Here is a 22993-nt window from a genome sequence, read left to right on the forward strand (position 1 = left end):
AGCAGCCACGGCGCCTCCCTTATTACATCATGCCCCGCTTTGAGCGTTTGTGACGACCCGATAAGATAAGACGCCCGCTAAGCTCCACATCGCGACCTGCGTGAAGTGGCTTGATTAATCTAGCTACGAACGCGGGCGCGCCTGGCTACAAGTGGTGTGGCCGATCCCTTACGTAAAGACGGGATTCGGGACGGGATTCGGGCCTCCGGCCCGGGGCCGACTTCCGTCTCGCACGACCCGTCTAAGGTAGGTGCCATGGACCTTAGTTTATCGCTGCTACTGCTGTCATCAACACTTCGAAGATGGGAAAACACCATTTGTATCGACGGAAGCTAACAGATCAACTCGATTCATTTTTCGCTCGCATACAAGGGTATCTATAAGTGCACAAATCATCGCATCCGCCACAATCACCTTTTCCAATCCCGTGCACCTACTCCCCCTCTGGGACCGAATCGACGCCAGAGTTGTTCGAGTCCGTCTTGGTCAGAAACCTCCTCAGTCCCCGTCTCTGCCCCAGCGGACCATGAATAGCCTCGCTCGACGTGGACGACCTCGTGAAGACTGTCGACGAAGAGGCATCGCTGGACTTGCGCGTCGGCATTTGTGCATGCTGCTGCAGAAGTCGCTTGATCTCCGACCCTGCCAACCCAGAATTGTTCGCGGCCTGGAAGGCGTTCCTCCCGTTCGCGTCCGTCAGATACGGGTTCGCACCGTGGGTAAGTAGCATTTCTATCACGGTGATCTTTCGGGCGCTTCTGGTCGCCACTACTTGGATTGCTGCAATCAACGGGGTGCAGATGTTGGGGCTCTCCGTGCCGGATGAAGCAGACCCCCTCCTTGCCTGGTGGCAGATGTTTGGATCTGCCCCTCGAGTCAGGAGGACCTTCACCATTCCCTTATTGCCCATCTCACACGCCATGTACAGAGCCGTTTTTCCCGAGTTGTCGATGAGGTTCAGCAGGCCGGGCGTGTTGTCGAGGAGGAGCTGGGCAACGTTGACGCCGCCGGACTCGCTCTGGCACTTGTGGAGAGGGCTCTGTCCCGCGCTATCCCTGACGTCCGCTCGAGCATTGTGCTTAAGAAGTAAGCCGACGCTTTCGCGGTTTCTTGTCGAGGCGGCAAGCAGCAGCGGCGTTGGGAGACCAACGTTGCCCCCGTTCTCTAGACTGGTGACGTGTCCCATCATCAGCTTCAAGATCTCGACATTCTCGTCTTGGATCGCCTTGTGCAGAGGCGATGTGCTGGTCAAAAAATCGCAAGCGTCAAAGTGGAAACCAGTTGGTGCGTCAATATCGAATCCGTTCTTGCTACACCAAGCGTACACCAGCGACAGCTCTCCCATGGCCGACGGGCGTCGAGGACCCGGTGTTGTGTCTGAAGCGGGGGGCGAGGCTGGTCGACTGGTAAGCGGGATGACATCCGTGTCGACCCAGTTTTTCACCCCGCGAGCTTCATCATAAGCCTCGGCGAGTTGCAAGGCCTTGATGTATAGGTTGGCAGTATCCAATACCAGGTCGACCGGCATGGGGGCCTGATTCTTTCTCCCCTCAAGAGCGCGGCTTAGGAACGTCTTTGCCTGCCTCAAGTTCCCCAGCTTGATGTAAAGGCTCCCGAGGTCATGGTAGAGCCTGCTCCTACGCTCGTCATCCCGCTCGTTCTCGGGTTGCTTGACTTCCTCCTGCAGCAGCTTTTGGAGAATCACCTTTGCCTCGGCCGTCTCGTCCTCGGTCTCACAGTACAGCAGGATCTCGGCGAGGCGCTCCTTCATAGCCGCTTGTTCCGAGAACTTGAACGCGTCGTCGTATCCCGGTTTGCTGAGCTGCTCGCGGAGTTCGATGCCCCTTTTCTGGTACAGCGACGCTCGAAGAAAGATGCCGCATTTCACCAGCTGATTCACGATATCCTGGTTGGCCTCGTACTGATGCTTTAGGATTTCCTTGCTTGGACCGTCCTTGCGCTCGGGTTCCGGGTCCCAATCATCGGACTCGACATCGCTGAGGGACTCCCTTGAGCCAAGGTCCTTTGCAGTCGGCAGTTTGGGGAAGGAACCGCTGAAGGAATGCAGAGATGGGTCCCGGCCGATGTCGTGGCCAACATCGTGGAGCGTCACTGCCGCTGCGACCTCGTCTGCTGACATGCGCCAGGCTTGGATCTCCTTCGTCACCGACAGAGAATCCTCTACCCGGGTTCCATCGTCATCGTCCCATTCCATCGATGGTCGCCGATGGACGCTGGTCAACTTCGAAACGAGATTGGCAGAACGAATGGCATCGGTCAGCTTTCTGATCTCAATGTGGACTTGGTCCTGCGACTTTTGCTGGTTCCAGACGGAGCCGCTGGTTACTGTTAGCACTGATATGCTCGGAGAACTCGCGGGGACTTTTGGTTTACTTACAGAGATAGAGTTATCAGACTCAGTTGAAGAACCTGGGTATACGACGTGATGTGCGACACGAGATCTCGAATGACACTCTGCTTCAGCGTCGCGGTGAAACTGGCGCGCGCCCTCGCGATGGGGCCGGAGTTCTGGGCCAGCTCTGGCAGCGCCGACCTCAACCTCTCAAGCGCTCCGCTGCACGACTTCAAGATCCGGTAAATATCTTGGTGGTGTTCCCTTTCGAAAGGAAGCTGTGTCGGGTGTTGGTCCAGGATCCGGGCGACGTTCCGTAGTGCTGCATACAGATTTCGGATCGTCTCGTGGAAGTCGCGAATGCTAGAGTCAATCATTTTCGTCTCCTCCACGAACTTTGCGGTCCCCTCGACGATCTTGCCGGCCACGCCGACAAGCGTCATGGTGAAGGCCGAAATGCTGATGGGGTCCATCATGTCGGTGTGCCTTCAAGCCTTGTATTGGATATCGAGCTGTTGGTCGACGGGTCAGTCGTTCGGGACGCAGCCGCGCCCCAGTGTTTCGCGGGAATCAGTTGACGCTGGCCTCGAGCGTTTGTTCAGGCACATGTTATGCAGCTTGTGAGAAAGTCCAAGTCTGACGTGGGGAACACGAGACGGGCCAAACGATGATGTGTCAGAACTTGCGGTCGATAATAGCGATGAAGGAGTTTTATTCCAGACCCTCACCATCGATGCCGGACCCCCTGTCCTCCCCCGCGATCGACAGGTTATGACCCGTGTTTAGTCACCCCCCGAGACACACACACGGTACACTCTTCCTTGGGAATATGGGGGGCATGGCCACATCAGCGGCCATCACGAGCGCACAGCAGGCAACCGCTGCGGTGTGTGTAACAGTTGGTCGCCTTGGGATTTCCTCACCGAGTACAATAAAAACACCCACGCGAGCCCTGGCACTGGCCAGCTAACTGTCGGTGGCTCAGTTTCGAGTCCGAGATGCAATACTTCGAATCCGTTTGTCTGAGCTTCCTTTCTCGGGCACCATCTCATCTCCAGTCGGTGGGCATCCCCGCGGGGTATTTCATTGGAGACCTGGGTTAGCGCCGCCGTCTTTGCAGGGGGGTTGAAGTCCAGTCCAACCTCCAGTTCATCCCGTCAACCCGTCCCCGACTTTGCCAAGTGGAAAGTTGGAGTCGGGGCCGCACCCGCGTGGCGCAGCGGAGACACGGGACGATTTGAGCACTCGGTTGGGTCTTGAATGTTTGCTCATCATGACAACAGCAGGCGTGTGTGATCTGCAGCCCTGCAAGACAACGACACATGCGAGCTGGACATGGCCATTGGCTCGCGGGGGTAAGCCACCCGCAAGTGCTGCCTGTTCGTGGTGCATTAGCCGTCTGGCTGACCTTTTTCTTCTTGCATCCATCGGTGTAGGAAATAACCACGGGAAGCCTTCCATCTCGAGAAAAGAGAGGCGTTTGTTTGTGTCCGAAACGAGGCTCCGATATGAGCCATCTCGCTTGACATGGGAGGTCTCTCCCACACCACGTCCGGTCAGGAACCCAGAGCCTTGTCTCCCCCAAATCCATTCTCGGTGTGGAGAGAAGTGGACGTGCCACTTCCCAGCGCAATGGAAAGCAATGTCACGGCATGGGCAGCTGAAGTCAGACATGCAGCTCTCGCACCCGAAAGAGGGTTCTTGGAGGGTGTGACAAGGGAGATTGGAAAGGATCGGCTTCGCCACCTATGGCGGCCCAGCCAGCCCTACATAGGAATTGCCAGGACTTTTTTTAAGGCAACCAGGACTCCAACCTCTCTCCCCGCTTCTTCCTCCCTTACGGTGCTCACTACTCCGCATGAGGAGTATGCGAGTTCACCGGTACTTGTCTCGTCGTTGGCTGAGCCCGGAAGGATTCACTTGGGTGACGGCCTCATGCATGGTGCGCGCGACACATTGGAAGCGCAGTTCTTTCTGCTGCTGCACAGCCTGCCCACACACGGGGGAAGAGGAAAACGTTGGCCAAGCCAGGGTCTCATTTTCCCTTTCCTAGACGCGGAAGTGTACTTTGCGTTCCCATTGGACTTCTCCCCCGCTCCCGCGGGGCGGCGGGATGTGCTGGGGGTCTTGGATTCTAGGACCATGGTTCGTGCCATTTCGCGAAGCCTTGTGTGGCACGATGGGCGGGAGGGCCTTAAAATGATTGAACGTCCCGGGTCGCCCTTCAATTATGATCCGGGATTGGTGTTTGGCCTTCTGGGACACTTCAGCCCTACGTTCGAGGTCTTCTTTCCCACATGGTTCCTCTCTGAAGGTGATTCGCCTCACGCGAGCAGGGAAGTAGCCTGATCATCAAGATGGAATTGACATCGATGGACACGCTGGGGCACGCCGAGTCGTACTCGGGCCGCGAACGGCCGACGGCCCAGGCCCTGGCGAGGCGACGACAGATTAACGATCGTGCAGTGATTGAGAACCCGCTTGGTCAGTTAGGATGCTATCTGATGTTCGCAATTGCGTGCTGACTGTGAGGGAAAAGCCCACTACACGGATGAACAGCTTGAAGCAGACGTAAAGTCGTTCGCTGAACGGCTGACGGTCGACACGACTGCCTTGCTTCGGGCTGCTCGCGTGGCAAAGGATATCAAATTGTACGATGAAGTCGCGCGAAACACCTTCCCGGGCGCAGGCAAAGATCTGCCGGTACAGTTGACGGCGGAGGAGAAGCGTGCGCTGAGGCGGGAGCGTGATGTTCCTTTCAGCGAGAGGGGCATGTGGACTATTATCATCACCGTCTCTCTTGCGGCATTCCTCCAAGGTAAGATGACTCTTTGACAATCCCGCGATCATGAACCGGAGTGTAAGCTTATTGTATCGCAGGCCATGTTCAAGCATCTCTAAACGGCGCATCTCTATACGCCAACGAGTTCGGTTTGAACATGACACAGCCTCTGGAGTCAAACGACGAGATTGTGAGCGGAAACAGATTCGACGTCCGGCCAGATGATTGGAAGCTAGGGGCTGCCAACTCGTCACCATTCCTATTCGCCGCAGTACTCGGCTGTCCGTTGGCACTGCCCGTAAATCACTATCTGGGTCGTAAAGGTGGAATGATTGTCGCCGCTATTTTGATCTTTGCGAGCTCACTGGGTTCTGCATTTGCTCATACCTGGCAGGAGCTGTTTGCTATTCGTCTCGTCAACGGCATTGGTAAGCTCCCCGTTTGCTCCCAAGACACCTGCACTGGGGCTAATGGTTGTTCAAGGCATGGGACTGAAGGCAGTCAGTACCCCGATCCTCGCCAGTGAAACTGCCGTCGGTTTCTGGCGAGGTACGTCCATCCTCGCCTGGCAGCTGTGGGTGGCAGCAGGCAGCATGATCGGGCTCGCATTCAACCTGATATTCGATGTATCCGATAACAAGAGGCTCACGTTTCAACTCATGGTCGCCGCCCCTCTCGTACCTGCACTCGCACTCCTTCTCCTGGTCATTTTCTTCTGTGACGAGAGCCCGCGTTACCTGATGCGCGTGTCGAGTCCCCGCTACAACCCGCAACGGGCATACCAGATTCTCAGGAAGTTGAGGAATACGGAGTTGCAGGCCCTTCGGGACATCTACCTCGTCCACAAGTCAATCGAGCAAGAGGAAATGTCGAGCAAGACCGCCGAGCCGGGCATGATCCCTGGATTTATCAAGACAATGGCTGGCTTCTTGCGCCAGTACAAGCAGCTTTTCCTCGAGAGACGCCTGCGCAACGCGCTGATCAGCAGCTCAACGGTCTCGCTAGCCCAGCAGTTGTGCGGCATCAACGTATTGGCCTTCTATAGCGGAACGCTATTCAGCCGCGCCGGTCAGGACGACCGGGCTGCCATGTACTTCAGTCTCGGGTATGGGGCCGTGAACTTCGTCTTTGGGCTCCCCGCCATCCGGACGATCGACACTCTCGGACGCAGGAAATGGCTCTTGCTCACGCTGCCAATAATGGCGCTCTTCATGCTCCTCGCGGGCGTGGCGTTCAACATCAAGGATGACACTGCTCAGATCGGCGTCGTGGCTCTCTTCCTCCTCCTCTTCGCGGCGGCTTACTCGCCTGGCCTCGGCCCGATCCCGTTCACCTACGCGTCGGAAAGTTTCCCCCTCTCGCACCGCGAAGCCGGCGCTGCGTTCGCCATCGCGGTCAACCTCGGCTTTGCGGGCCTGTTGTCCATCTTCTTTCCGAGCATCAACTCAGGGCTGGACGATGACGGCGCGCTTTACCTGTTTGCGGGGCTCAATATCGTTGCGTTGGTTCTGGTTTTTCTGCTGTTAGAGGAGACCAAGCGACGAAGCCTTGAGGACTTGGACTTGGTGTTTGCGGTATCGAAGCACAAATTCATGCGCCACCAGGTCGCCGAATACCTGCCGTGGTTCATCAAGCATTACTTCCTCAGGAGGCATGACATCAAGCCGAGCTTGTACACCGATCTGATATGGGGCTCTCCTGAGCCGAGTCCTGGGGGAGGGACGTTCGGGGTTGGGCAGAGGTATAGCAGTGATACCGACAGGAGCAGTATTCATGCTTGAGATGGGAGCAGATAGTTTGACTGAATGTAAACAATTGTTCACTTTAACCGTCTGATGTCCGGAATGGCCGGTGATTATGCGGCGATTTGAGTTTATCCTCCGGACCCAGAGTTCGTCCGCATCGTCAGCAACGCCAACGCCACCGCCAACGTGCAATTGCGATTAAGCTGACGACGATGCTGTTTCACTGAGCAACGCTCCCGGGGATTAAGCGGCGCATGGTGGACATTGCCTCATCGGGTAATCCTCTGGGTAAACTCGTGGTTCATTCCACACCAGGTTTCGGTGGCGTGGTGTCTCGCCACCGACTCACCGCTCCACGTCCCTTGCGAAGTCCAAGCTCGACGGCGACGTGCTCCTAGCCCCGGGGCGAACGGCCGCTGTCCCCGCGATTTTGGCGGCGTCGACCCGGAGTTCAAGCGGGATTCGACGCTACGGGCCCCGCCATACCCGCTGAAAGCCTTGGGTGCCGACGCTAATTGGCTCCCGGGTCGGTTCTGGAACACGAAAACGAGCGAGTGTGGCCGGTGCAAGTCACGCTGGCGCTCTTCAGACAGTTGATGAGGTGTTGGAGCAGGTGTCGTGGCTGGTCGTGGTCGCTTTGTTAATTATGTTCAAAATTCGTGTTTATAAAAACTGTATTACTCTCCCGAATCCCAAGTTTTAAATGACTGAACTCTCTTATCTTGTTCCGTTACTCATCGACTAAAGGTTACTTTCATGTTCAAGAGCACTGGGTGCCAACGTCGTCAGAAGACCCTTCCCGTCCAAATTAGCGCTTGGCGATCGCTAAAGCGTTGCACTGGCGTGATAAGGCACCCTGTCGCGGTCCACTAATCCCGGCCCCCCATCAGGACGTCATCGAACCGTCCCAATTTCAATCTCGGACCTTTAGCATCCCGTCCGCCGCGGCTCTGGACTCGACCTCGCACCTATCGTCCCTCGTGCTCTCCTATCTGGACCTCTTTTTCTGCCAAGCAGCAGACCGCACAACCTCTCGACACCGCATTACCCGGGCGCTGTCAAGAGCCGATTATCACACTGCCCAACGAAACCATTTCGTAGAAAGCCCGTCGTCATGTCTTCGTTGCGATTGACCATCGAGGACGGCCAGTTCCGCGACGGCTACGGCAGACAGGTCGTCCTCCGGGGTCTCAACGTCGCCGCCGACGCCAAGCTGCCCAGCGAGCCAGACCAGCCCTCGCACGTCGGCGAAGACTTCTTCGACGGCGACAACGTCAAGTTCCACAACAGGCCCTTCCCCAAGGAGGAGGCGCACGAGCACTTCTCCAGGATAAAGCGATACGGCTACAACACCATCCGTTATGTCTTCACATGGGAGGCAATCGAGGCCGCCGGCCCCGGACGCTACGATGAGGAATGGATACAGCACACGATTGAGATTTTGAGGATAGCCAAAGAGTATGGTTTCTATGTCTTTATGGATCCCCACCAGGACGTGGTATGTCTCCTCCGCTCCCCGGCTACCCGCTCCCACCGCATACTGACGTCTTGAAGTGGTCCAGGTTCTGTGGAGGCTCCGGCGCGCCCATGTGGACGATCTACGCCTGCGGCCTCAACCCCCAAAGTTTCGCAGCGACCGAGGCTGCCATCGTACACAACACCTACCCCAAGCCAGACGAGTTCCCCAAGATGATCTGGTCGACGAACTACTGGCGCCTGGCCGCCGCCACTATCTTCACCATGTACTTTGGCGGCAGGGACTTTGCGCCCAAGTGCATTATCAACGGTATCAACATTCAAGACTTCTTGCAGGGCCATTTTGTCGCTGCTTGTGCGCACCTCGCCAAGCGTATACACGAGGCCGGCGATCTCGAGAACGAGGTGGTCGTGGGTTGGGAGAGCATGAACGAACCTGGGTGCGGCCTGGTGGGCTACGCCGACGTCAGCGTCATTCCCAGCGCACAGAAACTGAAAAAGGGCTCGTGTCCGACCATCTGGCAGACTATTTTGACGGGGTCTGGCCGTGCCTGCGAGGTGGAAACTTGGGACATGGGTGGCATGGGCCCGTACAAGGTCGGCCGCTCGTTGATCGACCCCCACGGCGAGATTGCGTGGTTGCCCGCGGACTACGACGACTCGAGGTATGGATGGAAGCGTGACGAGGGATGGAAGTTGGGAGAGTGCATCTGGGCCCAGCATGGTATCTGGGACCCCAAGACGGACACGCTACTCAAGAAGGATTACTTTGCGAAAAACCCGAACACCGGAAAGACGATCGACCACCCGGAGTTTACTAACACCTATTTCATGCACTCTTATCGTCTCTACAGAGACGCTATCCGCCCTATTCACAAGAACTGCATCATGCTAATGCAGTATCCTACACTGGAGTTGCCGCCACAGATCAAGGGCACCGAGGACGACGACCCGTTGATGGGCTTCTCGCCACATTGGTACGATGGTATTACCCTGATGACGAAGCGATGGAACAGAGTTTGGAACGTTGACGTCGTGGGCGTGCTACGCGGGAGGTACTGGCATGAGGCGCTATCGGTCAAGGTCGGAGAGACTGCTATTCGCAACTGCTTCAAGGACCAGCTAGCATCGCTGCGCCAGGAGGGAATTGACCGCATGGGCAAGCATCCTTGTGTTATGACTGAGTTCGGCATTCCTTATGATATGGGTGACAAGAAGGCATACAAGACGGGAGATTATACGGATCAATCACTAGCTTTGGACGCCAACTACTTTGGAGCCGAAGGCTCGGGCATGGAAGGCCACTGTTTGTGGGTCTACGTTGCAAAGGTACGCAGTTCACCTTTTTGGCCCTGACGGCTCAACTAACTCTCATCCCAGAACACACATCAACACGGCGATTTATGGAACGGCGAAGACCTGTCAGTATTCTCATTAGACGACAAGACGCTGCCCATGTCGCCCCTCCCCCGAAGCCCGGAACCCAGACAGTCGGCAGAAAACCCCCGTACCTCCATCAGCAGAGACGTGCCAGACGAGACAAAGGTCACTCCCGATAACCTCCAGAGGACAATCACAAACCCGTCCATCTCAACAGAGCCAACCAAGGACCCTACCATCACCAACGCGCCAGGCCTCCGCGCCGCCGAAGCCTTCGTCCGCCCCAGCCCCGTTGTGGTCTCAGGCGACGTGCTGCAGTACGGCTTCGACCTGCGCAGCTGCACCTTCAACCTCAAACTCAAGGCCGCCGCGCCACCCTCAGACCCCGCCCCGACGGTCGTCTTCCTCCCTGAGTTCCACTTCCCGCAAGACAACTGCCAAGTCGAGGTGTCGTCCGGCAAGTGGGCCATCAGCATGGACGACGACGAGGGCCCGCTCGTGCAGAAGCTGAAATGGTGGCACGGCGATGGCGAGCAGACGCTCAAGGTCAGCGGCCTGGTGAGACAGCACAATGTCGCGGAGGGGTCCGAGGAGGATATGGGCTACCTCGAGCAGTGCCAGAAGAACTACGCCAACTGCAGCGTGATGTAAACGAGATTCAAGACTGGGGGTTAGCAGGCATGTTTTAATGGGAAAGAGGGGGACTGCGGCTTTTTGTTTTTCTGTTCCATTATGACTTATCAGACGGCTCACCCACAATATCGACGTGTGCCGAGCTGGGTCCTCGAGGGGCTAAGTACTAAACAATGCCTACATCTAATCCAACTTCCGTGACCACTGAAAACAATCTGTGTGTGTATGTATCATCCATTACCAACATCTTCCGTCTCTGATCTCTCCTTTTGTTTTTGTACCTGACCAAACCAAACCCATGTGCCCAACAGTATCTTCCTCTGAAAACTCCCCGGCTATGAGACGGCAGTGGAATAGACGTGGTCTAAATGGACTGTTAGTAATCAAAAACACGACCACAATAGATCCAACATCCATACCGACCAAAACGATGTATGCGTGTGGCTCGCTAGTTTGCCTCGGCGTTCAACGTCTTCTCGCCCAGGGAGGCGGAAACTCATCCTCGGAACTCGTCTCATCGTCAGATGGTGGTAACTTGGGCAAGTTTTCCTGGCCCGCGGGCTGTGCAGATGAGGACACGGTACTCATCTGGCTTGGAGAAGCGAATCTCTGCCTAAGGGGCAGGGACGGGCTGGCGGGGGACGATCCACGTGGGGGGTGTATCTCTGAATACAAGGGGGACTGAGGAGCGCGTGAGAAGGTCGGGCGTTTCGTAATTGAAGCCAGCTGGGCCCGAGAGGAACCTGAAGAGGTCGGGCGGCTAATCGGGTCTGAAGGAGAAATATTGGCATCCACAGATAAGGGTCGATGCTGACGCCGGGTTGCTGGAGATCCTCCTGAACCTGGACGGTCCACGGAAGGTATGGGAAGTTCGACTTATTGCTCCTCAAGTCGAGAGAGATGGTCGAGGGTTTCTTGATTCATGGGTCTGCTATACACACGAGTCTGGGGGGGACGATTCTCCGTGCCGGCCGGCGTAGCACTATGGATGGTGCTGGCATGGGACAGGTCTTGGTGCGAGGAATCGATGCGAGTGATAAAGGTCTATTCCTGTGAAGTCGGGCTGAGAGCCTGAGCCTGGGCCAGCCGACGACGCTCCCGAAGCTCGCGGACTTTGGTTCGGAACCACAGAGTGTACGAGTCTGAAGTCATTGCTGACGTGGCGGCGCATTCTTCAACGCCCTCCGTGATGGCCCTCTCTCTCTCTTCTCCACGGCCGTCCCGGTTGAGGTCTTCATTCATGCGTACAAATTGAAGGATCTTGGAAGCAATCCCTGCGTTGTACACCTCGTCCTCTTTCGCCTCGATAGCGTCCAAGGTCGCGAAGGTGGAGTACTTGTCGTAGCTGTGTGGCCACAACTTCTTCTGCTTGAGCAAGGAATCCAGGACGCTTTTCGCTTCAACGTGAGGCCCGAACACGTCCTCGCTGTACAGCCACTCGTCAAACCTGTTCTCGTCGTAATTATTCGGAGGCCACCACCCTTGGAACGTGTCAAGGGCCGTAACGCTGCATCTCTCGGTGGGGTGAGGAGGGTAAGGAAGCTTCTGGAGACACTGAAGATATCCTTGGGTCTCAGCGTACTTGGTTAGAGACCAGACTTGAGTGTAGCTGTGGTCGAGAAGAACGACTCGAGACTACTCTAAGGTATTGAGGCCGTTTTGCATGGTGACGAAAAGGTTCCATGGCTCGCACTCCTGGTGCTCGACTCCCAAATGCATGCCGACGACGACGCCATGGATCATCTCCTTCACGACATATTGCCGTGTCTTTTTGTCGAATCTGACTTTCGTCACGTTGTCGTCCCGATTTCCCTGTCTCCGCTGGTTCCAAAAGTGGAACTCTCCCCTGATGGGTTCAAGCGGGCCGAAATAGTCGCTCTTACGCCCGGGGAAACGCTCACGGAAGCACATGTTCTCCACGGAATAGCCGTTGATGTACTCAATGAGGATCAGACCGACATATCTGAACATCGGCTGATTGTTTTCATCGTGCCCGCAATAGATCTTGCTGACCCAACTGCCGTAGAATTGCGGTATAATATGCGGATGCCCAGTCTTGCCGTTCCGACGATAGTGCGCATAGACGGCGTGCTCGCGGCAGTGGTTTCCGTCAGCCTCCTCTTCGTTGGGCCAGGGGGCACAAAAATCGATTGGATAGTAGTGGACGTCGAAAACCTTGGCAACCAGTTGCCCGGGAAGAACTCCTCCATGCTCGTCTCTGAAGGGTGGGAGTGGCTCCTGGAGAGCAGCGGGCCGTTCTTCCTTTGGAGGCTTTAAAACCAAGCAGCGGAAGATCTGGGAGTTGCGATTGACACCTTGACGAATGATCTCCCGAATCTCGATCTTGGCTTTGGTGTTTTTGTAGTCGCCGTTGGTGTTGAAGTTGCGGATATGGTCCTTCGGAAGATCCTTAGGCAGAGGGTTGAAATGGTACTGCCCCGAACCATGCGGGCGGTCGGGCTCGTATGGATACAGGGTCATTGATTTACCCTCCCAGTATACCTTATCAGGCCTTGACCAGGTTGAAGTAAATATGGTGGGCGATGGGGTGCGATGGTTGGTTCGGCGGGAGTGTGAGGAGATGGAGATGAGAGTGGAGGCAGGAGAGGCGATTTGTGGTTTCAAGGTCAAAGTACAGCCGAGCCTCAGAAAGCCGAGGAGCGCAATGGTATCATTAAGACTGAGAAGAGATGTTTATCAGGGTGGTCTGTTGAAAGGGACAGGAAAGACCGGCAAGACCTTGGGAAGCTGCCCATTTGATGTGGTGGTGGAAACGTTGAGACAGGCGCGAGGACATGGCCGCACACATCCAGATTCTTCGTGCAACCTGGCGTAAGGTGGGTAGGTAGATTACACATAAAGGTGCTTGCCAAACTCGGATAGTACCACGGGCTAGGTAGGTTGATCGGATTGGATAGGCAGCCATCTAATAGCCTGCCAGTCGACGAACAATGCAAAGTCAATATCTACCTAATGCGCCATGGGCACCGTTTTCCCCTCGCGTTTCGACTTGCCAAAGCCAACCACAGGCCATTCACTTCTTGCTGACTGCCGGCAGGAAGGTAGACAAGACTGCTAGCTATCTTCAACTAAGCGATTCAACAGAGACCGTCTACTTTTCCAGTGTCTAGGCGACTTCATTTCCTTCGCACTTGGTGACTTTTATGAGGACATGGAGGAGGAACGACGACGAGGATGAGGGACGATGACGAACACGAGGGACGACGACGACGACAAAGCAACAATAATATTATTAATAATAGTAACTAGTAGAAAGCACATAGGAAAAGTAATTGCTCTAGTATGGAAAAAATAGGGTATCTAATTGAATAAAGTTGATTCAAACAGGCATTATTTATGTAGAAGACACATCGCTCTGAACAAGCAATAGACGTAGGACTCTCTGGTCCATCATCTAAAGTTTTGATGAGGCCGAAAAGTGCCTTGCGTTACTGTGGGATGTGGTAACAATATCGGAACATGCTGGGGCATACCAGACACAGCAAAAAGCAAGCAGACGTGCTGTAGACATTGCAGCTCACGATGATGAACTCGATGCACTCTCCCAACATGCTCCTGCTTACGCGCACTGTGCCCCTTGACGTAGCAAACCCTGCCCTCCTCCTGTCTTTAGACCATCAAACAGATAATGGAAATACGACAGGTGGACGAGGTATCCACCTTTCAACGGCATCAGAAGCAGACTTCCCATATACATCCGTATCATGCAGTGAAGACAGAGAACCCATATCAAAGTGCCTAGAACATCACAAGAGAAGTACTTGTACGAAGACGTGGCACATCTGTTGACCTTCACGTGAGTAGCAGATCACCGGGCTAGGCAATCGTGACTGCACAAGACAACATGCAGCACGGAGCAACAGCTTAGCTTGTCATCCCTTGTTCAGGGCCACCTTTGATCCAACTAATCCCCATCGCAAGATATCAGCTCAGGAAAAGGACTTTGATAATTTGCCTCTCACACGGGCAGGATTGTGCCACCTCGCCAGGAAGGAAACTCCTTGGGATGTCGTCGCATGAACGGGAGAAGGGAACGCGGGGCAGGGACCGCAACATAGATAAGACAGAGAGGCGAGGGACAGTAGAGCGGCAACAGAGATAAGCAGATTTAGGAATGAGGGCTGAAGATGAGTGGCATCGAGGTGGTAGTATGAGTGGTACAGTCTGTTTAAGTAATCATGAAAAATTTGTTTCGTTTGTCGAGAATCAGACGTTGTCCAGACTGCCTCTTCCCCCTTCGTAAAGGTGAAATGTGATGCCACAGAGAAAATCGCCACACCATTGTCTTAGGTATGCCCCCGGTAGAACATATCAAGTACAAACGAGAGGAGGAGACAAGACAAGAGAGGGCAGAGGGGATGGGTTTAGAAAGGTGCCGTAGAGTTGGCGGCAAGGTCCTCTCGTGTTGTCGTAAAATTGTAACTTCCACTTGCATCGGCGACCGAATATCAATTGGGTCCGCCATCGTAGGAGATGCAATGCCGCAAAGAGCGTTGCGATGGGTACGATCCCATGCCATGAGGGCGTACCGGCTCGGCGCGGAACCAGCATCAGCTCTTTACCGACAGCGCACGCGGCGGAGGACGAGACGGAGGTGGTGCTGGAAAAAGAGGAAGCGGGATCTGCGTCAGACACGATCATAATAACGACGAAGACGGCGACGAGGGTAAGGTAGAATGAGCATAAATCTACATGAGAAGTTGTCGCTCACACAGGGAGAATAAGGTAGGTAGGGTAGTCTCTTTACCCCACCCTTGCCAAGGTAACATGCGGAACCCATTATGTGCAGAGAGAACAACAAACCAGATCCCATTGTAAATGCTCCAAGCCAAGTTGGATTGATTGATGGGTCGGAGGTGCAGCTGCCCAGTGGCCTTCGAGGCTACGAATGCAGGGGCCGTTTTGGTGAACAACGAGAGGAGTGAAGCACGACCAAGGCTGGAAACGATGCATAATGGGGGCTGATGACAGTTGAAGAGCAACAAATGGGCGAAAGTAAACATGACAACACTCGCGCTGAATAGCCCAACATTTGCATAATCAAGGAGTGCTGTATTGTTGTTGCTGTTGTTGTTGTTGGCCCCATTACCCACCTTTCACACCGAACACTGGCGTCAAACCCCCAATTGCCCGGCCGGCAACTGACAACCACGGTTCAATTCACCTGTCGTCGCCGTCGTCGTCGCCAGATCCGCCAGGGATGATGCCTCTCGGCGCTATGACATCCAAGAACCAGGACGGACCTGCATGGGGTGAGACCACAGCGTCGAATCACACAAGCGGGGGGATCAGGCCCAGCCCCACAAGGTGCAGTCCGTCCCGACGGCCGTGAGGCAGGCGCGGGGGCGGATGAAGGACCGCACATACAGCGGCTATCTCCAAGACACACAATGCGGGCTCTCGGTGTGCGGAACGAACTGTCGTCGTCGAGAGCCTTGGTGTGTGCAAAGAACAGCTGGGGTCCGCAGCGGTATTGAGCGGGTGGTTGGGGGCGCTAACTACCTACGGCGCTGTGCTGCATGCTGCACCCAGCGGTAAGAAGGTACCATTTTCGGCTGGACGGGTCGGAGGGTCGGAGGGGTACCTAGGTAGTGCAGTGTGAGTGTGTGGTCTGGGACGTGGACTGGGACAAACTGAAGGTGGACCCTCTTTCTCAGCTCGACGCCATCTGGGACGGACATGGCGTTCCATCTACCGTACGGACTGTGCTAGTGCAGTAACAGGGCCGCCAGAGGGGCCCGTTCGAAGGGATGCCTGTTTCATCGCAGCTTTTTTTTTTTTTTGGTAGTTGATCTCGACTCGACCTGGATGCACTTTTTTGGGGGGGTTTCCTACTGTGCTGCAAAGAGCACATTTGTGCATGCGGAAAGGGAAGGATGCGAAAGACGTCACACCAACACACCCGGCAAGTCAGGCTGCGTACTTTGTATGTACAACTCGGAGGGGATCGGCAGCGACTGACCTCCGACGGAACCCGTGGGACCCCTTGTGCAGCCGATTCGTGCCACCTTTGCCTCCCGAACTCTCGTAATCCGGGAGGAAGGGATCATGCTTGATGGCCCGGTCTGCGTCCTATCTCATTGCAGGAGCACAAGTCCCGGATTGTGGGGCACAGTGGTGACGGAACCTAATGCCATGAATAGTGTCCTGGTGACTCTATTGTGACTATGTAAGGTTGGTGGGAATCAAGTAAAACAGGCCCGAGGAAACCGCAGTAAGCAAACGAGGAAAAAAGGGTACACGACCGAATGAGAGAAGAGGGTATGTGCTGTGAAAACCGAACGAAACGAACGCCGCAATCCAATCGAGAAAAAGAGTCCAAGATAAAGGCGGCAACAAACAAATGAGAAATATTGCTCTCAATGAAACCCGTCTCGCCACAGTATTCCCAACTCCTCCGATGACCCCCCTTAGCCCAGGTAACATTGGAAAAGGAAGAAAGGAAAGGGGGGAAAAGATGCGTGCCCCTCGTCCCTTGAGACCGACGGGTAAGAAATGCGAGATGTGCTGTTACTCCCACCCAGGCTCATGTCCTTGTGTTCGTCCCCAAGCCCCGACATGGCCTTATCCGCTGCCAAAGTGCGTAAATAATTGTCGAAAGGGTGTTAGGTCGTATCCGGACGCCGTGGTATAGAAACAAAAGGGGTTTCTCGTGAGAATTCATCGGTCTAAAAACACTCTGGACGTTGTTGTTCGTGTGGTCTCGTCATGGTGGACCCCGCAGGAGCACCGTTATTGGGGGAACATGTTGTTGATCTCCTCGTCGCTCAGAACAATCTCGTGTACCGGCTCCCGTCGGTTTTCGAGGGGGACGTAGTCGCAGTCGACGTAGGAAGGCAGGAAGATTTCCGGGTTCCATGCGAAGCCTTGGCTGGAGGAGAGGTAGGAGATCTGCGGAGTCATGTTAGTCGGTGCCCACATGTCCCCAAGGGCGGAGTGGTGTTACCAGGCGGGGAGTGCCGTTGGGCTCGCCAATATTGATGACGGTGCTTTCTTGCTTCGACAACGCCGTGCCTGGTTCTCGAAGTCAGTAAAGGTTCACGGGTGTAGTCCAGCCGCCCGGAGCAGAGCAGGCCGTCATGGCCCGGGCCTCGGAGCCCAACTCGTGGTGGGATGACATACTGAGCAGGCTGGGCCGACGCTGGTGGACCGACTTCTGCTTGGAAGCGGAAGGCGGGGAAGACGTCCGCGGGGAGCTGGAGTAGGTTGAAGAGGAAGAGCTGGTTGCACCCCGGCCTTGGGAGGACTGGTGGTGGTGGTGACCGTAGGTGGCCGACGACGGGGTCATCGGGATCGCAATCGACGACGACATGGTGGTCGGGCGTTGAGGTATTGGAGGGGGAGAGTAGAGGACGCCAACGTGAGACGATAAACCCCAAGAATGATTGGAAGCGGTCTGAACGATAGAGAGACGAAAAGAAGCACACCGGACGGCTCGTTGGTGGAGGGAAACCAGCTTGTTTCGGCTGAGGAGTCGAGAAGTTGAAGAAAGCAAGGAGGATTAAAGGTACAAGACCGAAGAGAAGTGTGCCTGTGACTGCGTAGAGTGACTGATACAGTGTACAGTGCTAGGTTGACTGCTGGGACGAGGCAGGCCTAACGAGGCATCCGGTGAATCACGCCCACATCATCCCATACAGTTGACCTTGGGGTCTGATAAGAGATAGGTGCCGGCACTGGAGGGACTGCTAAGACGGGGTATGAGCTGCCGCGGGGACCTGCTAACAGTGGATAGCGGGAGAGACCCTCACATCATCATGGCAGGGATGCTGGCAGTCGCTCCCCACTGTACATGGGGGGAAGGCGGCCCCCACTCGCACCAATCGGAGGCCGTCGCTGCCTACAAGCTGGGTAACGTGCTGCAGGCACTTCGCCCTGCTCCATGCCGTCCTCTCGACCAATCACCCGCTGGTGGGACTTTGAGGTCACGTGTCAGAGACCAAGCTTCGACCAGATTCCTGACTAAGCCGGGCTGAAAGGCTGCTGGCTGCATGCGTATCCATTGACGCCTACAGGCCGAGCTAGAGCAAGCAAGCAGCACCACACCCAAGCTCTGTGAACAACAACTCTCCCATCACCAACAGCACCTCGTCATCCTCACGACCTCACTCTCGACACGGTCCGTCAAGCCACTCGAGTCTGCTCCTTCCCAAACCAACGCTCGCGAAACCCCTCCTCTCCCCGACAAAATGGGTGACGTTTTGGTGGAAAACCCGGCCAACCACTTCGTTTCTCAGAAGAAGACGGCGCCCTCAACAATCCCTAGTATTGAGAACTTCGAGGGCATCTCTTCGGAAGGAGGCGACGACTATGCCACACTCAAGAAGCTGCAGAGGCAACTGGAGTACATCCAGCTCCAGGAGGAATACATCAAGGATGAGCAAAGGTTCGAATTGCCGCTTCGTCACCACAGCTCGCCGGTTTGCTGACACGCCGCCACAGGAGTCTGAAGCGTGAGCTCGTCCGAGCTCAGGAGGAGATAAAGCGTATCCAAAGTGTGCCCCTTGTCATTGGGCAGTTTATGGAGGCTATCGACCAGAAGTAAGTTGACCCCGCGGCACAACTCAGCGCCGTCGAAGCTGCAGACAGCTAACGACCGCCAACAGCACCGGAATCGTCCAATCATCGACCGGTTCGAACTACGTCGTCCGCATCCTCTCTACCCTCGACCGCGAGAAGCTCAAGCCCTCCTCCTCCGTCGCCCTCCACCGCCACTCCAATGCCCTCGTCGATATCCTCCCTCCCGAAGCCGACTCCTCCATTGCCATGCTGGGCGCGGACGAGAAGCCTGACGTGACATATGCCGATGTTGGTGGCCTGGATATGCAGAAGCAGGAGATCCGCGAGGCAGTAGAGCTGCCTCTGACGCACTTCGACCTGTACAAGCAGATCGGTATCGACCCCCCTCGCGGTGTCCTGCTGTACGGTCCTCCCGGAACCGGAAAGACCATGTTGGTCAAGGCCGTCGCCAACTCCACAACTGCCAACTTCATCCGTGTCGTCGGTTCAGAATTCGTGCAGAAGTACCTTGGTGAGGGTCCTCGTATGGTTCGTGACGTCTTCCGCATGGCTCGCGAGAACGCCCCGGCCATTATCTTCATCGACGAGATCGACGCCATTGCGACGAAGCGTTTCGATGCGCAGACCGGTGCCGATCGTGAGGTCCAGCGTATTCTCCTCGAATTGCTCAACCAGATGGACGGTTTCGACCAGACCGCCAACGTCAAGGTCATCATGGCCACCAACCGTGCCGACACTCTCGATCCCGCCCTGCTGCGTCCCGGTCGTCTCGACAGAAAGATCGAGTTCCCCAGTCTCCGTGATCGCCGCGAGCGCCGACTCATCTTCTCCACCATTGCCAGCAAGATGTCTCTGGCCCCCGAGGTCGACCTCGACTCCTTGATCGTGCGCAACGACCCTCTGAGCGGTGCCGTTATCGCCGCCATCATGCAGGAGGCCGGTCTCCGCGCCGTGAGGAAGAACCGTTACAACATCATCCAGAGCGACTTGGAGGATGCCTACTCAAGCCAGGTCAAGGGCACGAGCGACGAGAACAAGTTTGATTTCTACAAATAAACGACGAGCTACGAACGGAAGGGCACGGACAAGTCGAAGGCGGAGGAGGGGTCGAAATACTCGCTGCAAGGTTGGCGATGTAATGGGACGGACATGGCCGGAAGGCAGCGGGCAGGGATAGACTTCCTTATTATCAACGGCTTCGGGGGAGCGAAGCCCGGCGTCGCGTTGTACAATATTCTTGATAAACAAGCTTCGTTGGTACCTGCTAGCCACACGACGGTGTTGCCGAGTGATTACATACGTGACATGCCATTCACATCCTGGTCGAGCCCTCTCAGGTAACCCGCATTTCAAGATGCAATACAATCCCATGACCAGGGTTTTCCGACCGAGAAAGTAAGTAGCACCATCAATCCTTGACGTCCAAAATTGTCGAGAATTGGGTTCACAAGCCGAGGATCAACCGTTTCTCAAAACCTGACGTCGACGTCCCGGCCGAGTCCGGAACAAGCCGAGTTCGATCCTCCGGACCGGGGCGATGATGGATGGGTAAAGGCCTGAAACTCGGTTTCTTCCGATGGTCAATTCCCTCATCAGTTGTCAATTTTTGGGGGGTGATCAAACAGGAGGGCGCTCGACGAATTTCCACCCTCCGAGTCCCGTTGCCATGTCTTTGGATCGTCTTCAATTGCATCTCCAAAATTTCAAGGGCACAATCATGTAATCTCCAAGTATTGGCCACTCTGCACGAAAACGTTTTCTCATTTTCAGGATCTGATCCCAGTGTCTAAAAAAGAAGGAAGAAAACTGCTTTTTCTTTTTCTCGCCATCATCCGGTTGTCGTTTCCGCCGTTTTCCCTGACTTTGATTTTTTCCTCTCCTTTTTGTTTTCCGTGCCGTGGCTCGAAGGCCGTGTTTGTGTGTCTTGTCTCTCTGTGTCCTTTGTCTAATAACAAATAAAGACAACGCTGCCATGAAAGAAGGGAAAAAAAACAAGCAAGAAAGGAAGCCGTGAATCATAGCGTGGATCCCTGTCGTCAATAAAAACCTGCCGCCGCCGCCCGTAATCTATCAAAAATGTTACCCTTCCCTGCCTGCTTTGACTCGTCGCAAAACGCTTCAAGACATGTAAAATAAACTCCACAGATGCTAAACCGTCGCTGATGCAAAAGTCGTGATGCAATACCGGGATGGGATGCGTCAACGCTGAGATGCCGCAATTCCTCATCGCCAAAGGTGATTTGGTTGGTTGTGTGGTTGGGTATATCCTTCGTCCCAGCGCAAAGTCTTTCTCCTCCCCCGACTCCTCCTGTCCGTTCCGAGCAGTGGGCAGAGTGATTAGGTATTATCATTACCCATTACTGCTTTTCGTATAATAGTACCCACGACCTGTTGCGTAGATGCAAAGGCCTTCTCTGGGATTTGCCTGTGTATGGACAGGTGAACGTGGTGGCATCTCTCTGCCTGGGTATCTCTTCTCGATCGTCTCTCGGGTCTCTGAGATCATGGCTCAAGCCATGTCTGGTTTCGTAACGTATATTGCTGCCACTGTAGAGGCAACTAAGAGCTCAGGATAACGCCAAGCTCCAGCATCATCTTCACGAACTTGGCGTGCAGCTCGATAAAGAAGTCCGGCATGCCAACAAGCTCTGCCAGGCCTCTCGCTTTGAGGGAAACACCGCCGGGTCCGCCGCCCATGCGTCTGGTGAAGCCGCCACCTCCGGTCAGAAAGCTGCTGCCACCGCGGTCGGGTCCCTCCCTCTCGTGGATGTTCATCATGGGATACGGGTTGTGGTGCTGAAGACCTCCGATGGGGCTGGACTCGGCTATCCTCTCGGCCTCCGCCTCAGCAAGCTTCTGGATCCATTCTGCCAGGCCTGCGAAAGCGGTTGCCATGAAGCCGAACGTCTTCATGGCGAGCCGCTCCTTATGCGTGCTGAGAGCCAGGAAGGCGTAGACCCGCTTATGGCCGCGGGCGTGCATGTCGGAAATGCGGAAGATGTATGCCGTCGTGTAGCCGTTGACTGGGTCGCCAAAGAAGATGGGCCCGCCAGACGCGGCAGCTCCGGCGCTTTGTGTGGTTACGAAGGGCGTGGAGCTCGATTGTGGCGAGGCGCTCGGCGTCGGGTTCGCGGGAGAGCGGGGGAGGGTCTCGAGGGAGAGTGTCCGCAGGCATGAGGATCGCACGATCGAGAAGGACGTTGGTATTAACGGTTCATGTGTGGATGTGTAGTCGAGGTAGTGGGTGTGACTGGCATGCCTTCCCGAAGACATGCTAGATCTTGTCGTAGTCGAACCAGTGGCTCTTCGGTGCATTCGCTCGGGGCGTCCCTCACTGTCGGTATCGCTGGCAGAGGACCCTTGCGAAGTCGGTGGCGACGCCTGGCCGTAGACCCTTGCGTACGGCGCGCGAGTGCGCAGTGTCGGGCCGCGCTCTGCTTTGAAATCATTCTTGTCCTTGCCACCTTGCCGCTGCGGTAGCGTGAGCGCGCAGTTTTCGCAAGGGCCGGCGCGCTTGGTAACGTTGTCGTCGTAGGTTCGGCGGAAACTCGAGTCTCGTCGCGGCTGCTGTTGCTCCGATATCCGGCGGGGGCTTTCGGGTGGGGTTTCGATGGCGGAGGGCGACAGAGGCGAGGCCGGGGAGGCGTTGGCGGAAGCGCGTAGCAGGGCGGCGCGCTGGGTCTGGGCCTCGATTTCCGAGGCGGGTAATGACGAGCTGCGGTGGGCATTGAGGTGCATCTTGCGCAGAGCATCTGACATGGCGACGGTCTGGTTCAGCGAGGCGGCCGACGTTGGCGCGCTTGTCTGGGGTCGGATCTGGTCCTGATCGGCGTAGTTGGCGGCGCCGTCATCGAAGCATGTGGTGCATGGAACGGGCAGGCCCTCGGTGACCATTAGCGGGGTCGGGCCATGTTGGTCACAGTAATGAGCGAGGCAGAGCTGGATGCCGGTCATTAGCGACAACGAATTCGGTTGTGGTTGATGCATCGTTTCAGCGTGTTCGCGAGGCGAAGTGAGTGTGTCCTCGAACGACGGGACACGCATCGTGAGGGATGCAACGGCCTCGTGTGATGAAAAAAGGGA

The 22993-nt window shown here is 55.7% G+C and overlaps 7 protein-coding genes across 7 annotated transcripts; 3 read left to right on the top strand and 4 right to left on the bottom strand.

Moving 5' to 3' along the window:
- Positions 1 to 433: 433 nt before the first annotated feature.
- Positions 434 to 2826, bottom strand: COL26b_005959 (uncharacterized protein; the record flags this gene model as incomplete). The annotated part of the gene is made up of 2 exons (XM_053178792.1): positions 434 to 2339; positions 2399 to 2826. The coding sequence occupies 2 exons, from the start codon at positions 2824 to 2826 to the stop codon at positions 434 to 436; spliced, it is 2334 nt and encodes a 777-aa protein (XP_053037263.1).
- Positions 2827 to 4710: 1884 nt separating this feature from the next.
- COL26b_005960 (uncharacterized protein) lies at positions 4711 to 6916 on the top strand (the record flags this gene model as incomplete). Its single annotated transcript, XM_053178793.1, has 4 exons — positions 4711 to 4837; positions 4893 to 5171; positions 5234 to 5563; positions 5619 to 6916. The coding sequence occupies 4 exons, from the start codon at positions 4711 to 4713 to the stop codon at positions 6914 to 6916; spliced, it is 2034 nt and encodes a 677-aa protein (XP_053037264.1).
- Positions 6917 to 7994: 1078 nt separating this feature from the next.
- COL26b_005961 (uncharacterized protein) lies at positions 7995 to 10387 on the top strand (the record flags this gene model as incomplete). Its single annotated transcript, XM_053178794.1, has 3 exons — positions 7995 to 8378; positions 8435 to 9685; positions 9737 to 10387. 3 exons carry the CDS (start codon positions 7995 to 7997, stop codon positions 10385 to 10387), a joined length of 2286 nt encoding a protein of 761 aa, XP_053037265.1.
- A 1026-nt stretch (positions 10388 to 11413) lies between these two features.
- Positions 11414 to 12850, bottom strand: COL26b_005962 (uncharacterized protein; the record flags this gene model as incomplete). Its single annotated transcript, XM_053178795.1, has 2 exons — positions 11414 to 11978; positions 12063 to 12850. The coding sequence occupies 2 exons, from the start codon at positions 12848 to 12850 to the stop codon at positions 11414 to 11416; spliced, it is 1353 nt and encodes a 450-aa protein (XP_053037266.1).
- A 4272-nt stretch (positions 12851 to 17122) lies between these two features.
- On the bottom strand, positions 17123 to 17702 carry COL26b_005963 (uncharacterized protein; the record flags this gene model as incomplete). Its single annotated transcript, XM_053178796.1, has 3 exons — positions 17123 to 17281; positions 17337 to 17404; positions 17513 to 17702. 3 exons carry the CDS (start codon positions 17700 to 17702, stop codon positions 17123 to 17125), a joined length of 417 nt encoding a protein of 138 aa, XP_053037267.1.
- An 877-nt stretch (positions 17703 to 18579) lies between these two features.
- On the top strand, positions 18580 to 19966 carry COL26b_005964 (uncharacterized protein; the record flags this gene model as incomplete). The annotated part of the gene is made up of 3 exons (XM_053178797.1): positions 18580 to 18776; positions 18833 to 18931; positions 18997 to 19966. The coding sequence occupies 3 exons, from the start codon at positions 18580 to 18582 to the stop codon at positions 19964 to 19966; spliced, it is 1266 nt and encodes a 421-aa protein (XP_053037268.1).
- Positions 19967 to 21469: 1503 nt separating this feature from the next.
- On the bottom strand, positions 21470 to 22804 carry COL26b_005965 (uncharacterized protein; the record flags this gene model as incomplete). The annotated part of the gene is made up of 1 exon (XM_053178798.1): positions 21470 to 22804. The coding sequence occupies one exon, from the start codon at positions 22802 to 22804 to the stop codon at positions 21470 to 21472; it is 1335 nt and encodes a 444-aa protein (XP_053037269.1).
- Positions 22805 to 22993: the final 189 nt, after the last annotated feature.

This window comes from Colletotrichum chrysophilum (assembly GCF_026319265.1).
Source record: "Colletotrichum chrysophilum strain AFK26 chromosome Unknown scaffold_42, whole genome shotgun sequence".
Classification (NCBI taxonomy): domain Eukaryota; kingdom Fungi; phylum Ascomycota; class Sordariomycetes; order Glomerellales; family Glomerellaceae; genus Colletotrichum; species Colletotrichum chrysophilum.